At 43.1% G+C, this 14,692-nt stretch overlaps 1 protein-coding gene across 1 annotated transcript in view; it reads right to left on the bottom strand.

The window, feature by feature from the left end:
• Window positions 1–365: 365 nt before the first annotated feature.
• Window positions 366–14,692, bottom strand: part of Stox2 (storkhead box 2) — a 104,977-nt gene continuing 90,650 nt past the window's right edge. The window contains exons 3-4 of the mRNA XM_028757696.1: window positions 7,227–9,492; window positions 366–2,137 (exon numbers count right to left, since the gene is read on the bottom strand). Coding sequence (XP_028613529.1) covers window positions 1,942–2,137; window positions 7,227–9,492 — 2,462 coding nt within the window. The 3' untranslated portion in view covers window positions 366–1,941. The remainder of the gene's footprint in view (window positions 2,138–7,226; window positions 9,493–14,692) is intronic.

Below are 14,692 nucleotides of genomic sequence, written 5' to 3'. Positions count from 1 at the left end.
TGAGATTCAAAGCCAATTGCCCTAAGCATTTCAACCATGTAGTGGAGTATTGAGAATCGTGCTTACACTTCATTACAATAAGCACAAAAAAGAAATTTATACCAAACTCAAGGAGCCCAGGTTGACCCAACACAACTTCCAAATAGCAGACAAAATATGAGTGTACATGTTTTCAACCGCTTCATACGAGTGTGCTTCCTTAAGCACATTGCTAGTGAGTAAGTCTGACACAGGAAAGGAAGTAGCTCACAAACTTACCCTCATTACTGGAATCTTGAGTGAAAATATTTTCTCTTGATTTTAAGTTATTTACTTATGAATTCATTATAGTATATGGCTCCAAAACTCATCTGACACTAAACTGAATATAACTTTATTCCAGACCATTTTCTGGGATCAGACTTAACCCTTGTGCAGATGAATTTCCAGTACCTACAGATGTATGCAATGAATCTCAAAAAAAAAAAAAAAAAAAAAAAAAAAACCTGGGACTTTTGAAAAGTGTCTTTCCTATAGGACCAAAGAGTAATGGTTAGAATCCCCCTCCTGCAAAGCCTTTTGATACTGAGCATGGTGGCATAAACCAAAGCAGAGCGTGGAGACGTCATTGTAAAAGATGATGAGGAACTGCCATACAATCCACCCAAAACAAGCCTCCCGAAATCATTACAAAGCATCTGTAAACATTACTCTGGCATAGTTCATGAATGCATAATTGTCATTCGATACATTTTAGGGGAGTACAAATTAAGAATATACCACACCAGCAGAATGAGGACATTTTGCTGTTTATTACATGGGCCCATGTATATTTCTAATCAAAAATTCCTTTAAATGTTGTCTCTATAGATATCTTCCCAGGAATAAAAGGCCTGAAGTTCAACTCTCCCTAAATTTGTTCTTTCCTACAACCACTAAAAAATCATCTCCCACAGCCTAATTTAGGCATTCTATTTAAAACTGCATAAAATAGATCTATGTCCCTTCCATTAGAAAGAATAACACCCTCGGGCCACATTCTTCATTTGTATCATAAAGAACATTTTGCTTCCCAACAAACTAATCACTGCATTTAGTAGAGTAAGCTCGCTCAACCTAAGTGTCCCAGGGAGGAAGGCATCCTTTTCCAGTATCTCACTCATCCTCCGGGTCATTCACACACCCTTCTCCAGCACTCAGAGCTGTGCCTCCGTGAGACTGCATTTCCCTTCCTTTGTCCCCTTCAAAGGCCTATATTCCTGTTTGTGATTAGGGAAGGTGAAGAAAAAAAAAAAAAACCTCAAGACAAGCATTGAGTGAGCTGGAAAACAGTGAGAACAAACACCCTAACGACTTCCATCCATTGGGACCTCTGACCCACATCCATGGGCTCCTGCAGGAGTGTCGTGAAAACTCACAGTGAAAATGACTGATACTTTAAAGGACTCACACACAAAGGGCTGGGGTCCCTTCTGCCCAGTTTGGCATTGATTTTTCTCACAATGGACACCCCTACATTTACATTTTGTGGCGGCTTGGCTTTTTTTTTGAGGGGGGTGGGTTATCCAGGATTAGTTCCATGGCCCCATCCTCCCTAGGCCGGCCGGCCAGGAGCAACACATCTCTGTGGCATTTCAGAATGGAATTGGCAACTGTATGACATTGAAAAACGCATGTTCCACTTACAGTGTTTAGACTTTCCTATGTGTGCTCAGATACAGTTAGTGAAGCGGAAGTGTACGTATCTCCCCTACTGCTATTCGGTTGCTACAGAGCCATACGTGTGAAAAGCAATACTCCGAAATGAAGATTTTTTTTTTTGCCCTAGCCTACTTAGCAGCACAGCTCAAGTAACCCCCAACCTGTGCTTGAGATGTTTGCCTTTGCAGAGATGTAAACAGTCCCAATCGTCGTAAACGTTGCTGTATCGAATGAGACAGAAGATCTGAGGCAGAAGGACAATCATACACTAGTAACAGAAGCTTGCAAGCAGTTGGAAGGTTTCTGTAATTTCTCAGCTTCGCTGGTTGGGGGATCTGTACTGGCGCGGAAGTTGAAGCTTGGACCAGCTCCGCCGTGGGCGGGACTCAAAGCAGGATTCTGACGGCGGTTGCTTTCAACAATGCTTGATGTGTTGGAAGCCAGGCTCTCCCGAGTGCTAAAAGAGTAAAAAGGGTTGGTTTTGGTTTTGCTTTGAACATAAACAATTATATGTTGAGCCCCCGAAGGAAGACCAAGTGACGAAGCTAACAGATTTCCTCTGTTGGTTCGTGATGTCATACTGCCTGTGTTCATCCAGCCCAGGCTCTGGGACTCGTGTGAGACATGAACGGCAGCTCACCTGATTTCTGACTACCCAATGTGCCTGGAAATGGTTTTCCCTGTTCGTTATTTTCAAGAAAACGACTTCAAAAGGTGATGTGAGAGATGGCTGCCACATTGGCTTTAACAATGAACACACATGCCTGTGTGGTGATTTCACCAAAAGCTGGGCATTCACAGACATCATGGCTCTTGAAAAAGTTCCATGATTGTACTGAAGGATTCCATTCCTTCTCTTTGCTTTTAATTAGATGCCAATTCGGCGGATGGACTTCAAGCACGCCACTAGCTGGTTCTGCCACACAAATCGGAACGAAACTATTTGTAAATACTTTATACCTCCGTCTCTATTTAAACACTTCAGTTAAAACATAATTATACGTTCCCATAAAGAACGTTTTCTCTCCCCTTCGCCCACTTATTTGTGAAGCTGCAATTCATTCCTGACTCCCTTTGGTAGAAATATTTTTATTTCTCAAGAATGAGGTGAATTCAAAACTTCTGTTTAAGTTTTCTAAATTGGAGATACTTGAATTGATTTCACTGCTATAGGAGATTCAAAACACTCATGTTTGAAAAGTGCTGAACTGTAGAACTAACATCACTCCGCTGGGACAAAGTGGGGGCTCTATATTCAAGGTCCTCAAAGTGCCTTTAAATTTTTTTTACCTACTTTCCTAGAGCAAAGCAAGCAGAATTATTCTCAAAATACCCACCCCACTGGCACGATTCAAAGTTCAAAACATATTTGAAGAGTTGATACCTAGTCTAAGCCAGCTAAACCTAGTTTTATCAGATCAACAACTATGGGTCTAGACACTATACCCTCTCTTAGCAGCAAATTCCAACTGGGTATCAAACCTTGATCCCTTAGCAACTTGAGTTTTTGCGTCATCAAGAAGCCGAGAATTAATTGTTTAAATGGCCGTATGTTTACTGACTATTGAACAACAGAACGCCTAATACTCCCTTTTGGACATAGAGGATCAACGTGCTTAAAGAGCTAAGTCAAGTTCTCCCGTTCAGCTTCTGACAGCACGGGCACATCTAAATAATACTCCAAAATGCCACTTAGGATAGAAGGCTCTCGGCTTCTCTACTTACCTGCCTGACCTCTTTCCACAGAAAATCCATCAGAAGGTTTCCAGAGCTGTAACTGAGGTGTGAGGTCAGTGGAGGAAGGAGGAAGGGCAAAGAACATGTTGCATCGCAAAGATTTTAAGGTACATCCCATTCATTCCATTCACTGCACTTTTAATCAAGTGTGTGTGTGTATGCGTGTGTGTGTAGATGTGTGTGTAGGTGCACACCATGATATGTCTGTAGAGATCAAAGGACAACTTGCAGAAGTCGATTTTGGTCTTCTACCAAATGGAGCCTGGGATCAAGCTGAAGTGTCAGGCTTGGTGGCAAGTGTCTTTTACACCCTAAACCATCTCATGTGTCCATGGTAATAACGTTTAACAGCATCAAACTTCCTCACATCTATAATGGGAGAACTGTGCTCTGGCTTACCTACTTAAGAGAGACTATGAAGAAGAAATAAGCACGTATGTAGTAGCACATTAAAAAGCGAGGAAGGCGCCATTTCTGCTATACATCTGTCATATAATGAGCAAAACAACCACTGTAGATTAGGTTGGGATGCTATCACTGGTGACATTAGTCTTTGGGAAAATGAATTGTAAGGTCCAAAGGATATGTTTGTTTGTTTTTTTAAATAGCTTTTGAGGAATCAACTTAACATTTATTATGTACCTGTTGTATTTTAGATAATGTGCTTGGAACTGGAAACATAAACTGTTCTAACATGACACATGAGTTATATCTTTGGAATACGATGCCCTTGGTCACCTCTGAGCTACATCTAATGCAGTCACATGAATAAACAGGCACAGTGCTCCAATTCCTGCAAAGAATAGATTTCATTACAGCTGCCATCATGAGCAGGGTTTGGGACATTCACATAGAGGGATCTGGCTTATACTGATGAAAATCTAACAGAGATGGCTTTTTAGTAATAAAAATATTTCTCAAATTTAATTTTGGAAAAAAAATCAAATGGAACATAACCTTTTAGATGAGCTATTTAGGCCAGGAGTGGTGGTACATATGTTTAATCCCAGCACTTGGGAGGCAGAGCAGGTAAATTTCATGAGTTTGAGGCCAGCCTGGACCTTCATGAGTAGTGAGTTCCAGGACAGTCAGAACTATGTTGAAAGACTCTGTCTCAAAAGTGAGGAGGCTATTTAGGACTTTCTAGGTGGGACATTCACTAAGTGGCTCTGCCGTTCATCCTCTTTCTGGCACATGGTCTTCCAGAGTGCAGACTCATGGCTGCCTGAGTATCTCCTGTTTCTCAGCCGGTTTGAGAATGTCTCACATCTGAAACAGCGACCTTTTCATGTCAAGACTTTTTATTTTAAATATTATTTTTCACAGCATGTTTCGAGTTTCGTGTGTGTGTGTTTGTGTATGTGTTAATATTCTTTAGTTTCCACAAACTGGACTGAAACAATTGCTAACCATTACTTCCGGGTAAGCAGTAAAGCCTTCAAATGTAGAGAAAAACCATTTTTCTTGGTAGAATCATAATCGCTTAATGAGTTATTTTAAGGGAAGATCCCCATAAATGTCCTCCTTAGAAATCACACTCCCCACAGTGATGGCACACGGTGATGGCACACAGTGATGGCACACAGTGATGGCACACCACCTGATAGTGATATCTCACTGGAATACCACTCCAGTTGAAAACTCTGGAACTCCAATATTCTCTTTTCATACTCTTTCATGCATTAGGAAGGTAACTCACTGAACCTATAAAAGTGTATATATAAGTAAGCTTGTTACCTCACTTCTAGCCGAAGGGTCTTAAATATAAAACAGTAAAATTAGGAATTCTTGTATTTGTTTCCTGCCTAAGGTTTTTGGAAGATCCACATGTTCCCGGAGAGGAAATCCAATCAAGTGTTAATAGACAGATGCATGGTTAGTAGGGAAAGGTTCTCTCTCTTAGAATGAACTTCTTCCACAGAGACAAGGCATTTAACCTTTAAGTACCTTACTTGAAAAATTAAAATAAACTTCCAGAAGTAACTCTACTAACAAATTCTATGTTACACAGTCCATGTTTCATGAGAATATATTCTGTGAAGATACCGGTTCAACTATCTCATAAATAGGTCTTTATACACCTAAACAAAAGTTTTAATATTATATAAGGCTTTGGGTTAGAACCCACTCACTCCCGACATCTTCAAAGTTGTCTCTGGAGTACCACGGTTTACTGCCTAAGTCCAGGTGCTGAAGGGGGCAATGTGAAGGGCTTGAAAGTCGAGCAAGAAAGGCATTAGGCAAAGGAGTCTATATGATAAATAATGAACATAAAGACACAGGCAAGTAAGCCATCTTTTCCACAAGCAGTGCCTTTTAACTTTTATCACAGACCGTCAGTGATCTGGTTCCTCCTGCTAGGATTTTCAAGAGAGGAAAAAGCGTAGAACAGGAAAACAGGTGGATGAGGACAGAGAAAATTAATTGGAAAATAAAATCTGACTTGGGAGGAAAAAAATATTTAGCAAAAACACTTTCTTAAAAATGACCAGGTCCACTGCACCCTGGAATTTCTCAAGGATCCTTAAGGTCCCAGGGCAGACCTGGGCTCCTAGTCTCTCCTGCAGTTTACCAGAGTCCCAACTCTGGTAGATGTCTGTTAGACGTTAGACCACCTATTTATGTGTTAGCTTGGAAAACAAGGTTATATGACCAAAATAATAGCAAGCCAAGAGCCTGTCCTTTAAGAAATAGCAAATGCCTACTTGTAGAATTAACATTATAATAATCTCCATGTCTGGTTTTTTGGGGATAACGTGTCCCCAAGATACCCAGTAATAGGGTGAAATGATCAAAACCAAGTTCATCATAATTCTGTAACATAAATGAACGAATGAGGTACCTATGTGGGTACTTATGGTGATTATAAATATTATGAGGTCTTGAGAATTGGAGATGACAAAGACATGTACATCTCTCAGGAGCATTTCTACATCTTAGAGTCACCAATCTGGAGCAGGATTTAGAAGCATGATTTAGATCCCAAGTTGCTGTTTAATGAGAAGAAAGAGTTACGGAGAAAAACAGGAAGCGTGACATCCCTGGCTGTGTGTGTCACCCCTAAACAATGTCAGTGCGTGGGAGAGAGCCATCGGGGTTTTATACACTCAGGTATTGCTGAGCTAGCAGGACACTAAAGGGCAGTGTCCACACAGACAGTATCAGTTCTACAGGTTGGGGAATAAAAGTGCGGGCAACTGTTTTGATCTAACTGAGCTGAGGTCCCTAACTTTTGTGAAAGGAACACGCTTCCTTGTCTCTGTCTGCACAGGTGGAAAAAGAAAACATCTAACCAAGTAGAACAGACCACCACGCACAGCATAGGAATTGAAGCGGCATCAAACTTCCAGATCTTTTGTTAAGATTGTAAAACCCACTACTATTTCCACATTAAAGGAGTGGCCATTATACTGTACCAAACTACTCTCCACTGTTCTCCACACACAGACTATATTCATGGAATCCAGAATATTACTTTTTTTTTTTTGAAGGACTTTTTTAAAAATCCCTTCTCCTGGATGTCAACACAATAGAAGAAAAACACTGGGATGTGTTTGTCTTAGTCAGATCAGACTCTGATACAAGGTTTAGGGAAGGAACCAACCCACCAGTCCAGATTGGTGATCTCTACAGCTGCAGAAACATTTTTTTTTCAATTCCTGAAAAAGAAGTTAGAAACAGGCTGTTAACAACACAACTCACACAACTCACAGCCCTCATTCACAATCTGAGACTGTGAAACCAGTTATCTGCATAAAGCCCCAGGCCCTGGCAGGTATATGCGTATACAGAAGGACAGTTCTCCCTACCGTGGGGAGTTGAATCCACTGTCCACGGTGATACTGCTGCTGTCCATGCTGTCCAGCCGGGCTGAGTGGGTGGCTCTCTGGTTGCTGCTGCTATCAGTTTCTTTTGGGGTGAGGAGGGTGAGGTTCTTCTCAAACTTCCTCTGCAAGTCTCTTTCCTTCTCTCTCTCGAGGAGCCACTGCATGGTGCCCACATCATCTCTGTTTTTCTCCTCCTCTGTGTTTTTGGTGGCCCCCTCCTCAGAGTCATCATCGTCAGAGACGTTGTAATAGTCAAAAGAAGCCTCCTGGTTCCCTCCAGACTCTTGTTGACGCTGGGACGGAGGCATGGCTTGGGCCGAGGATGTCCCAAGGGAAGGTTCCAGTTTCTCACATCGGCCTGGCAGTGTGTCAACAGGTGACTTCGGGTGAGATTTGAGGAGGGACAAACTAGATTTGTGATAGCTGTTTACAGACAAGGTGCTGTGTAGAGGTTTGAACAGTGTATCTTTGCTGAATATTTCTTTCCTTTTGTCCAGGCTGCTGGGTTCCGCACTATGGTGTTGAACAAGACGGCCATTGGCCAATCCCTCTGCCACACCACCAGAGGCTGCAGGGCCCCCACCTGGCCCTTTCGGTGACTCCTCCTTGTGCCCAACAGGTTCCCTGGAAGAATGGGGGGTCTGCCTCTCAGATGGAGACAGCTTTTTTACCCCCTCCACCAAGGTCAAAGTGTCATGGTCCTCCTTATTCTTCCCTAAAGGTGACGGTGCTGTGAGCACAGTCTCGCTCGAGGTGTTGCACTGAAAGTAGTCATCCACAGCTGTTTTTGCCGGGCAAGGGCTGAGTTCCCCGTAGGACGCCATACTCTCAGGGGGTTTGCCTGGCTCCAAAAGGCTACAAGCACTAGAAGGTTCCTTGCTGCCACCAACTATTTCTGGAATGCACACCTCTTTATAGCTGGCAGAAGGAATATGAGCCCTTTGATGACCAATCGTTTGCGCAGGCCTTAAAGTACTGTCGTCGACGTATGATTGGCTTGGGGTCTGGTCATCTTGGCTGCAGCCTTCAGCCAGGTCTTCCGGAGTCCCGAGAGAAGAAGCGCCCAGGGGGCCTTTGGAGTTATCCATTGACCTAGATCTCTCCTTGGCCTTGTTGGACCTCTCATTCCTGGACCTCCGGTCCTGGGTATGGCTGTGGCTTCGGTGCACTTTGGAGTGGGAGCTTCCCCTGGAAGGTTCGGGAAAGGGCATCTCCGTTCTCCTTTTGGCCAGTTCGCCAGACACATCCCATTCTGGCGTCATGGGGAAATGGGACTCGATCATGTTCGTGTTGCTGTGCATGATGAAGTTGTCTCCTTTGTGTTCAATGATGAAGCAGCCCTCTCTGGGGGCCCTGGTTAGAGGGTCGCAAAATTCATACTCCCTCTCACAGGGGATATCCAGATGCGAGCCATCCGAAGGATCTCCTTTGGACACTCGCGTCTTGCTGTGTGACCGAGGCTTCCCGTGGGACTTTCGGTGAGTCCGGCTCTTTTTACTCCTTCCACTGTGGTGGGCGGAGGACCCGGCTTTGCTCCGGTGAGCTTTTTCTTCTTCAAGTTTCTTCATCAGTGCAGTGTGCCTCATGACATTTTCCACCGTCAAGTCCGGGTTGATACGCCGGATGATTTCCATCTCCACTTCCCGGGGGATAGTCGTGGGTGTGTCTTCGTCTCGCAGAGGCCACTCCTCGGGAGGAAACTGGGCAGAGAAATTGGCCAGCTGTTTGGTCTTGTCTTTCTTAAAACTCAGCCGGAATAACTTGAGTCCGAATTTTTTGGACTGCTTTTCACTATCTTTAGGTTTTGAGAGAGTTTCTGTCTTATAGGAGAAATTTATAGTACTTTTGCTTTTTTCAGTGGGTGGCACCTGGCATAGCGGAGGAGGGCAGTAAGGGTCTTTGCAGTCCTTGGCGGGCTTCCTCTGCAGAGTGGAGGCATGCATGCTGTGCACGTCTTCTCGGCAGCAGTGGCAAGAATCGCAGTGCTTTCTGGGTAATGTCCTTTCCCTAACACAGCCTGAGGCAGAGGGCGTTATGGTTCCTGGTTGTGGAGAGGTACACTGAGACCGGTCAGGTACCCTCTCGTCCAAGTGGTACCACTTACTGTTAGTTCTTATGAGGGAAGGAGTAATGAAATAAGTCTGTGGGGTCACAATGAAATAGCCATCCGGAGTCGGATAGATTTTCCTCTCCCGTACCAGTGTGTTTAGGGTATGCCGTAGAATTTCTTGGCTTGGGGTTGGAACACCTACGAGCAAAAACAGAGATGCTTGTGAGAGGGAGGAAGGGACAGGCTGTGGCTCTCCGATTTTCAGAGTCCTATTAACATTGCCAAATTTGAAGTATCACCTCACGACATTCAAGCAGGCTTCAAAGGTGTTTATTATGTTTAGTGTGAATCCCAGTTTTCTCTGCTGACTCCTACGAATATTACCACCTAGAGAGTGAAAAGGTGTTAGAACAGGAAGAGGCCTGGGGATAAGATGGGTGGAAGAACTCTTTGCCCAGCATGTGTGAGACCTTGTTTGGGTTCCATCCCCAACATCCAGGCAATTGCTACAAGACAGACAGGGAAGTTAGAGAGTTAGATTGCTATTGCTACAAAGCCTTTCTGGAGCATCATGAAAGAGAGACTATTTTGTAAAGGGCAGGAAAATGATGAAAAGTTGCATAAATTTTCAGAAAAAAAATTTGTTCAATAAGATAAGGGAGGTTAAAACAGCTCAATATCAGAGGGGAAATTTTATATATTTATAAATATACCACAGGCTGAAACCTTTACATGTATATGTATGTATGTATGTATATATATATATATATATATATATATACACACACACATATATGGAATTACTTTAAGTAAATTTTTTATAAATTTTATAAAAGGGCAACTAGATTTGACCATTCCTTTTCAAAACTTCTTTTAAGTTTGAGATTATAATAGAATGAGATGATTCACCCTTTTCCTTTCATCCCCTCAAGCCTTTCTGTATACCACACTTGGCTCTCTTTTTCAAATTCATGGCCTTCATGGGGGCTCACAGAGACTGAACCACCAACCAAAGAGGATGCATGGGCTGGACTGAGGGCTCCTACACAGATGTAGCAGATGTGTCTATGAGCTCCCTAACAAGTGGTGCAGGAGGCTGACTCTGACTCTGTTGCTTCCCTTTGATCCTTTTCCCCTAGCTCGGCTACCTTGTCTGGCTTCAGAGGATGAACCTCGTCCTACTATAACTTGATGTGCCAGAGTGAGTTGGTACCCAAGGAGGGGCCTTCTTATCTCAGAGCCGAAGGAGAAGAGGTAAGGGGGAGAGGTAGGGTGTGTGGGAGAGGGCACTGGGAGAAGAAGAGGGGGCTTCAACCAGGATGTAAAGAAAATAAATAAACTGAGAAAAAGAAACAAACCCATGTTTTCTGTTTTTGTTTGTTGTAAATATATATATATATATATATATATATATATTTATATTTATATTTATATTTATATTTATATTTATATTTATATTTATGCATACATATACTCTTAGTGAAAGAGTCTCAGTCTGGATTCCGTTATTCATGTGTATACTTTCAGAGGTGACATTTGGTATTGGATAAACACTTGGTTGCTCTTCCCTGGGGGACACCATTTCGCCCATTCTTTAGTAACTGGTAGCTACACCCATACGGTCTCACCACCATGACTACCCAAGCATGGGGTGAACAAGGACAACAACAATAGGCACGCCAAAGTGGATGGGGTAAAAACCATGAGGTCTCAACCCTGAACAAAGGACTGGACCACTCCAACATGCCTTGTAACTTTGAAACCCACCACTTTGCGTGTTGAAACTGTCTACTGCGGTAGTGACAGTCAGATGAGAATATTATCCTTGGTAAAAGTTAGCTAATGGAGGTGGCTTTCCTAGTGTCTGACTGCCGAGCCCTAGGAAGTGTCCACACACTAATAAGTGCCGCTAATAAATGTCCACACACTAATAGGTATCCCTAATAAGTGTCTACACACTAGTAAACGTACACTAAAACACTATCAGTTTGATCACTAAGTCCCAAACATCTGTATTTGCTAGAACATAAATACAGGGTAGGACACATGTCTCATTGTACTGTGGTGTACAAAGCTTCCCAAGTTATCCGTGTGAATCCTTAGGCCTTCTTTACCAGAACAGATAGAGTCAAGGAGAGAAATCCTCAGGAGAGTATAGATTCTCCAGGCTGCAGGCTACTTATTTTATTTTTTGAATATTCTGCATTTGTCAGCGTCAGGCACATCAAGGGTGGTGATATTTAAAGAATTGATCTGAATGGTATAATTTAGAAACAGACCAGATCAAATCACATAAATACTGCCAGTCCTTGACCCACAAACATGGCAGTTTTGCAGGGGTCAGCCATCTCAGTCAAAGCAGTACAATATGGGGATTGAAAGCTTAGGTTCTGAGGCCAGAGTGCTAGATTGGAAGCCCAGTCTATCTCTGTAATTGTGTTTTGATTGGATTGTTTATTTTTTTCCCTACCTCATGCCCTACTATGGTTTAGATCCAGAATGTTCCCTAAGACTCATGGGTTAAAAGCTTGATCTTTGGCTCATTGCTAATGGGAAGAAGTGGTACTTTTATAAATGAAGCTTACTGGGAGGTCTTGGGGCCGATGGGGCTCTTGAAGAGCAAAGTATGACCCAGGCTCCTTCCTCTCCTTTTCTGCTTCCAGGTCGTGATCTTACCACAAAAGCAGATTCACCACAGACCTAAAAGTAATGGGCCCATCTAACCACAGGCTGAACCCTTTCCAACGATGGACCTAAATGAACCTTTTCTTTTTGCAGGATTTAATTGTGATACAAAGTTGATGCCTCTTCACATCTTAAAATTCTCACACCCCCAGTGGTCCCCTCCAACTGACCTTTTCCTTTTTTGGAGATAGGGTCTTTGCAGGAGTAGTCAAGTTAAAATGAGGTCATTAGAATGGGCCATAATCCACTGGGAGTAATGTCCTTCTGAAAAGGGGAAAATGACACAGAGAGAGGCATAGGTGGAAGAGAACGACTCGAAGAGACACAGGTCAAAGATGGCCACCCACAAGTCAAGGAGAGGTGCTCGGGACACAGCTTCACTCACAGCTTTCAGAAAGAAACAGACACCCCTGCAGACATCTTGACTTAGGAGTTCTGGTTTCCAGAACTGTACATTGCAGCTTTTTTGCTGTTCTCCCTGTACCACTGTAGCAGCCCTAGCAGGTGGTAGCATTGAGGCAGCTGGCAACTTACGCTCTGGGGCATCTATTCTCACAGAGCTGCTGGCAGTTTACATGACCAGCACGTACAACAGTGTGTACCAGAGAGCACTTGCTCAATAAACACTAGCCGTTAGTAGTCCCAACTTTGGGTCAGGACCTAAGGAAACCCAGATTACCTTCCAAAGATGTGGTGTAGCAACTGGAACATCTGGATGAGCTGAGAACTAAGTCTGTGTGCTCTCAGTCTTGTCAAACAATGAAAATGGGATCTAATGCATTAGAGCTAGTCTGACGTGCTCAGGGAGAGGAAGTCTGTGGGCACAATGGTTGCTTAATGTAGTTTCTTTTTGATTAACTAATTTACCTTGTGTTACTAAAGAAAGTTGAGCTACTTTTTTTTTTTGAGAGAGAGAGAGAGAGAGAGAGAGAGAGAGAGAGAGAGAGAATACCAAATGTATAAGAGTACCCACAGAGGCTAGAAGAGGACTTCAGATCACCTGGGGGTAGAGTATCACGTGATTCGGTTGGGAGGAGCCTAACGTGTGCTGAGGATCTAACTCGGGTCTTTTAGAAGAACAACAAGCATTTCCAACTGCCAAGCCATCTCTCTAGCCCATGAATCATATTAAGGCTAGTCATTACTGTTGGTCTTGGAAAACCCACAGATTCATATAGAAGCATGAGCATGACATAACATTAGCCCTTAAGAAAAATTTCTCTAGTTGCTCCCAAATAAAGGGACAAGAACGCTCTGCATTTCATATACCTTTGATTGTCAGCTACATCAGTCAATCAACATTTACTTTGAAAACAACAATAACAAAAAAAAAAACCCACAAATGTTTGCCCCTTGTGATCCAATCTTTTTATATCTACCTCGACATTTCTGGTTCAACTGAAAGTGGACAATATTTATACTTACGTTACTTTTAAGCCTGACATTTCCAGTCATCTCACTAACCCTGAGTCTACTAGTTCTTCTGGTAGACACGTGCACAGTTCACCTGACAAAGTGCTGGTCATTTGCAGGCTTTATCATTTCCAGACAGTACACCTGTAGTGTATCATGAATCAGAACTTGAGAGAGCCAAGAACAAAAGCAAGCGCGGTAATCTCACAGAGCTAGAGCGGCCCCTCTCTGCTTTCCACGCCTTCACAGCCTCCAAAGCAAAAGCTGATAGTTAAAGGCTGATAGACGCATTGTGACTACGGGATGTCTCAGAACCACGTTCTGCCTTAAACCTGCAAATATGATTAATTCTCAGAACAGAGAACACACAGGTGTGTGCTTTATGCAAAACATCTTAGATTAAAAGGTTTTTGTTTTGAGATAGGACCTGTGTTCACTGTTTTGACTGGCTTGAAAGCCATGGGCTCAAACAATCTTCCTCTATTACCTTCAAGAGAACCTGGGACTACAGACACACGACGCCATGTCCAGCTTTAGACTGACATGTTTAATGGCCGTCACTGTGTTATAATTCTCATTTGTGAAGAACATGGGCTGCGTGAGAACTCAGGAAGATGAATCAGAGAGAACAGGAAATGTTCTGCAGTTAAGGCTAAGCCATCTTCCACCCTACATCCAGTCTCACGGTCCTCTGTTTGCCTGAAGTGAGTCAGCCTTGCTTCCAGAAAGACCCGATTCTAACAACTTAACAAGGATTAGCCCAGTGTAATTGAGCATTTATCCAGGATGAAAGGGTGAACGGTTCTTTAGAAATCTGAAAAACAAGTATTCTCTTAAGATCTTTTAAAAAAAAAAATTCTTAGGTGGAGGGTGTAGTTCTATGGTAGAAAACTTGCTTGGCATGTACGAGCCCCTGGTTTCAGTCTCCAGCATGGCTGTATTTCTCACCCCGCCACACACACACACACACACACACACACACGTGTACACACACACACACACACACACACACCACCGTACCACATACACATTACACACACGGCATACGTACCACCCACACACAAAAGCAAACATGAGTGTGCAATTCTGTATTGGAAACTGGTGCATAGAATTTGTTGAACTGATTTTCAAAGTTCAGCTCACTCATAGCAGTGAAGGGGATACAACAGATCCTGAAGTGGCCACCTCCTGTATCCAGGCAGGACTCCCAGTGGAGGGATGAAGACACCAAATCACACAAAACCTTCGACCTAAACTTTCTCCTGCTTCAAGACATGCAGGGACAAAGATGGAGCAGAGA

This window comes from Grammomys surdaster, unplaced genomic scaffold, assembly GCF_004785775.1.
Source record: "Grammomys surdaster isolate TR1022 unplaced genomic scaffold, NIH_TR_1.0 126178, whole genome shotgun sequence".
NCBI classification, from domain to species: Eukaryota; Metazoa; Chordata; class Mammalia; order Rodentia; family Muridae; genus Grammomys; species Grammomys surdaster.
Note: the sequence above shows the minus strand (reverse complement) of the source record. Positions and strands in the feature narration are given on the sequence as shown.